The sequence below is a fragment of the Suncus etruscus genome, chromosome 6, assembly GCF_024139225.1.
Source record: "Suncus etruscus isolate mSunEtr1 chromosome 6, mSunEtr1.pri.cur, whole genome shotgun sequence".
Lineage (NCBI taxonomy): Eukaryota > Metazoa > Chordata > Mammalia > Eulipotyphla > Soricidae > Suncus > Suncus etruscus.
Genome location: NC_064853.1, coordinates 37,131,517 through 37,135,444, shown reverse-complemented (window position 1 = coordinate 37,135,444; position 3,928 = coordinate 37,131,517). Strand labels below are relative to the sequence as shown.

At 47.2% G+C, this 3,928-nt stretch overlaps 1 protein-coding gene across 1 annotated transcript; it reads right to left on the bottom strand.

The window, feature by feature from the left end:
• Positions 1 to 2,893: 2,893 nt before the first annotated feature.
• LOC126011711 (general transcription factor IIF subunit 2-like) lies at positions 2,894 to 3,661 on the bottom strand. Its single transcript, XM_049775520.1, has one exon. It carries the CDS (start codon positions 3,659 to 3,661, stop codon positions 2,894 to 2,896), a length of 768 nt encoding a protein of 255 aa, XP_049631477.1.
• Positions 3,662 to 3,928: the final 267 nt, after the last annotated feature.

The following is a 3,928-nucleotide window of genomic DNA, read 5'->3' as shown; positions in this document are numbered from 1 at the left end:
CCGGGTTTGATACCTAGCATCCCCCCCTGAACACTGCCAAGAGTGGCTCTTGAGTGCAGAGCCAGGGGTAAGCATAGATCATACTTAAGTATGCCTTCCCCCCAAAATATTGGGTTTAGGTGGAACTTTTGGCAGAAATATTAACATTATTTAGAAAGAGAGTGGAAGCTGCAGCTGCTAAGAAATTTAATATTTAAGTCGTGGAGTGATGGAGGCTTATTTCTGCTGTTCAGGCCTGTTACTTGGGATAAAATATAGAAATAAGAGAGAGAATGATGGCAGCTCATTCCTCAGTTGTTTGACAAAATTGCCTTGGTATTTTTTTCCTTGGTTTTTGGGTCACACCTGGCTGTGTCCAACGGTTACTCTTGTCTCTGCACTCAGAAATTATTCCTGACAGTCTCAAGGGATCATATAGGATGCCAGGAATTGAATCCAGGTCAGCCACTGTGCTATTGCTCAGGTCCCCAAAGTTGCTTTATTTTTGTTTTATTGTAAAAATCAGACAATTAGGGTCAAAGCAATAGCACAGCAGTAGGGCATTTGCCTTGCATCACCAACCCAGGATGGACCCGGGTTTGATTCTCAGCATCCTATATGGTCCTCCGAGCCTCCCAGGAGCAATTTCTTTACTTTTCTTTTCTTTTTTTTTTTTTTTTTTTTTTTTGATTTTTGGGTCACGGCAGCGCTAAGGGGTTACTCCTGGCTCCACTCTCAGAAATCGCCCCCGGCAGGCTCAGGGGGCCATATTGGGTGCCGGGATTCAAACCACCATCCTTCTCCATGCAAGGCAAATGCCTTACCACTGTGCTATCTCTCCGGCACCCCCAGGAGCAGTTTCTGAGCACAGAGCCAGGAGTAACTCCTGAGCACTGCCGGGTGTGGCCAAAAACAACAACAACAACAACAAAAAATCAGGCAATTAGGGAAATTTTTTTGTTTTGTTTTTGGGCCACACCCAAAACGATCAGGGGTTACTCCTGGCTCTTTACTCAGAATTCCTCCTGGCTTTGGGGGAACATATGGAACACCTGGGGATAGAACCACAGTCCATCCTAGGCTAGCACTTGCAAGGCAGATGCCTTACCTCTAGCATTACCAAATCTACCAGCATGCCTGTATTACCAACTGTACTAACCTTTCTTCTTCCCTTTAAAAATAAGCAAAACCGGGAGTGATAGCATAGCAGTAGGGTGTTTGCCTTGCACGTGGCAATCCAGGACAGACCCGGGTTTAATCCCCGACATCCCATATGGTCTCCTGAACCTGCCAGGAGCGATTTCTGAGCGTAGAGCCAGGAGTAACCTCTGAGCACCACCAGTATGGCCCAAAAGCCAAAACAAAAGTTATAAAACAAATAAACAAACAAACAAAAATCTATGGGCTGAGAACACTCTCAGGTATCAGAGGTGCAGCCTTGCATGAGTAGGAACCTGAGTTCAAATCTCAGCACCACATACCCTGCCCCAGCCCCACTGGGTGTAATTTATTATATCACAGGGTCTGACCGATGCTCAAGAGGGGCCCCCAACGCCCCCAACAAGCAATGCTTGAAGATCCTCCAAGGAATGTTTTTGCCAACTCCTGCATCCCAGCATCCCACCCTCAAGGATATGCTTGATTTCCCCAGCTCATTCTTTTTTTTTTTTTTTTTTTTTTTTTTGGTTTTTGGTTTTTGGGCCACACCTGGCATTGCTCAGGGATTACTCCTGGCTGTCTGCTCAGAAATAGCTCCTGGCAGGCACAGGGGACCATATGGGACACCGGGATTTGAACCAACCACCTTAGGTCCTGGATCATCTGCTTGCAAGGCAAACACCGCTGTGCTATCTCTCTGAGCCCCCAGCTCATTCTTTATTTTTTATTTTTTGGTTTTTGGTTTTTGGGTCACACCTGGCTGTGCTCAGGAGTTACTCTTGGCCCTATGCTCAGAAATTATTCCTAGCAGGCTCAGGGGACCGTATGGGATGCCGGGATTCAAACCACAGTCCTTCTGCATGCAAGGTAAACACCCTATTTCCATGCTATCTCTCTGCCCCACCCCCCAGCTCAATTTTGTGCTATTGATTTTTCTGTCCTGACACCATACAGCTATCTTTTTTTCTTTGGAGGTTGGGGAAATGCCAGACCTGGAGGTGCTTGGGGCTTACTCCTGGCTCTGCACTCAGAGATAACTCCTGGTGGAGGAGTGCCAGGGATCAAACTCAGGCAAGCACCCTACCCACTGTATTAACACCCTAGCCTCACATGCAGCTAACTTATAGTAAGAACAATTAGGGGCCGGCAAGGTGGTGCTAGAGGTAAGGTGTCTGCCTTGCAAGCACTAGCCAAGGATCAGGACCATGGTTCGATCCCCCGGTATCCCATATGGTCCCCCCCAAGCCAGGGGCAATTTCTGAGTGCGTAGCCAGGAGTAACCCCTGAGCATCAAACGGGTGTGGCCCGAAAAACAAAAAACAAAACAAAAAAAAGTAAGAACAATTAAAAAAAGGGGGGGCCACACCCCAGCTCTGCAGGGATCAGTGACCTGTACAGGATGGAGGTGCCAAAGCAGGAGAGGGACTCCCTCTTTCCCTGACAGGAGATGGAGAAACAAGAAAAAAAGAAGGGCCAGTCAAATAAAGGGAGAAGTCTAGCATCTGGCCTTCAACAAGCATGGAAATTACTGTCATCTCTCATGTTGTATCTTTGGATTTTGGTGGTGGTGGTGGTTTGACAGGACAAAGAGGAACTGTCATGAGAAAACATTTTCTCGTTTCACTTTCTTTATTTTCCTGTTTTACAAACCAAATGCGAATCTTTGAAATCCCATAAGGATGGGACCTGCATATACAGTAGAAATAATCCCCACCAGCCCCAAGGTCTTCTTCACTTTGTGCTGCCTGGTGCAGGCTTAGCTGCCAGTCGGATAATGCCTGTACTCCGGCTTTAGCTCCCACAGGCTTTTGTGTGGCCCCTTCACATTTCGGAAACCAATTTCAGTCAAGATTTCTTTCAGGTAAGCCACAGGCTGCATAGTCAAGTCAACCAAGTCCTTGATGTTATAATACTGGTGTTTCTCAAAGGCTGCGAAGAGCATGGCCAAAACATCATCTTTATCAGCCCGTGCTCTCCTTCCCCTTTCTTTCTTTCTCTTCTCATAGGCAATATTGTGCTGATGGTCAGCAACAGGCCTATAATTAGTGGTGACCACCTTATCCAGTTTCTGCGTGATTCTGGTAGGCCTGCAGGCCTCCTGAATCTGTATTTTCTTCAATCTCAAGTAGTTGTTGTCACTTGCAGCTGTTCGGCATTCCACCCGATGGACCACTGTTCCCTCCAAGGAGCACTTGCGGGTATCATCTTCTGTGAGCACGGCCAGAACCTGCCCTCTGACCCCCTGCAGGAAGAGCTGATGCTCTCGAGGTGCACTGACTTCACTGGGTTGTCCGTCACTCCCTGGGATATTTGTAAGTTCCTCATGTAAAGTAAACAATACCTTGGGTTTTCTTTGGTTCTTGTCAATCTTCAGCCTCCCTACTTCGGCTCTTCTGGAAGCTTTGGACCACAGTTGTGATAAGTACTTAGGGACCTTCACCAACCACATCACCTGGTTCTTTTGGATTCCTTTCAAGTCCAGGTATGTGCGCTGGGTTTTGCGCCTGCTACTTCCAGAGGCCATATGCTCCTGAGCTGGGAGTGCAGTAAAAGGGGGAGTGAGGGAGGAAGGGAGGAGCAGGGTACCAACTCAGACCTGGGAAACTGGCCAGAAGAGGTAAAACACATGCGATCTCAGAAAGGTCACCACTAAAGATGAAATCATGCAATTTGCTGCACCCTAGATAGAACTGGAACAAATCGTGCTGAGTGAGGTAAGCCAGAAGAAGGACACTCACAGGATGACCTCACTAATCTATGGTATATAAAATAACTGGATGAGGAAATGTAG

Bases quoted from the DNA above. Each gene is read 5' to 3' on its own strand.
- LOC126011711 (XM_049775520.1), bottom strand. From the start codon at position 3,661: ATGGCCTCTGGAAGTAGCAGGCGCAAAACCCAGCGCACATACCTGGAC.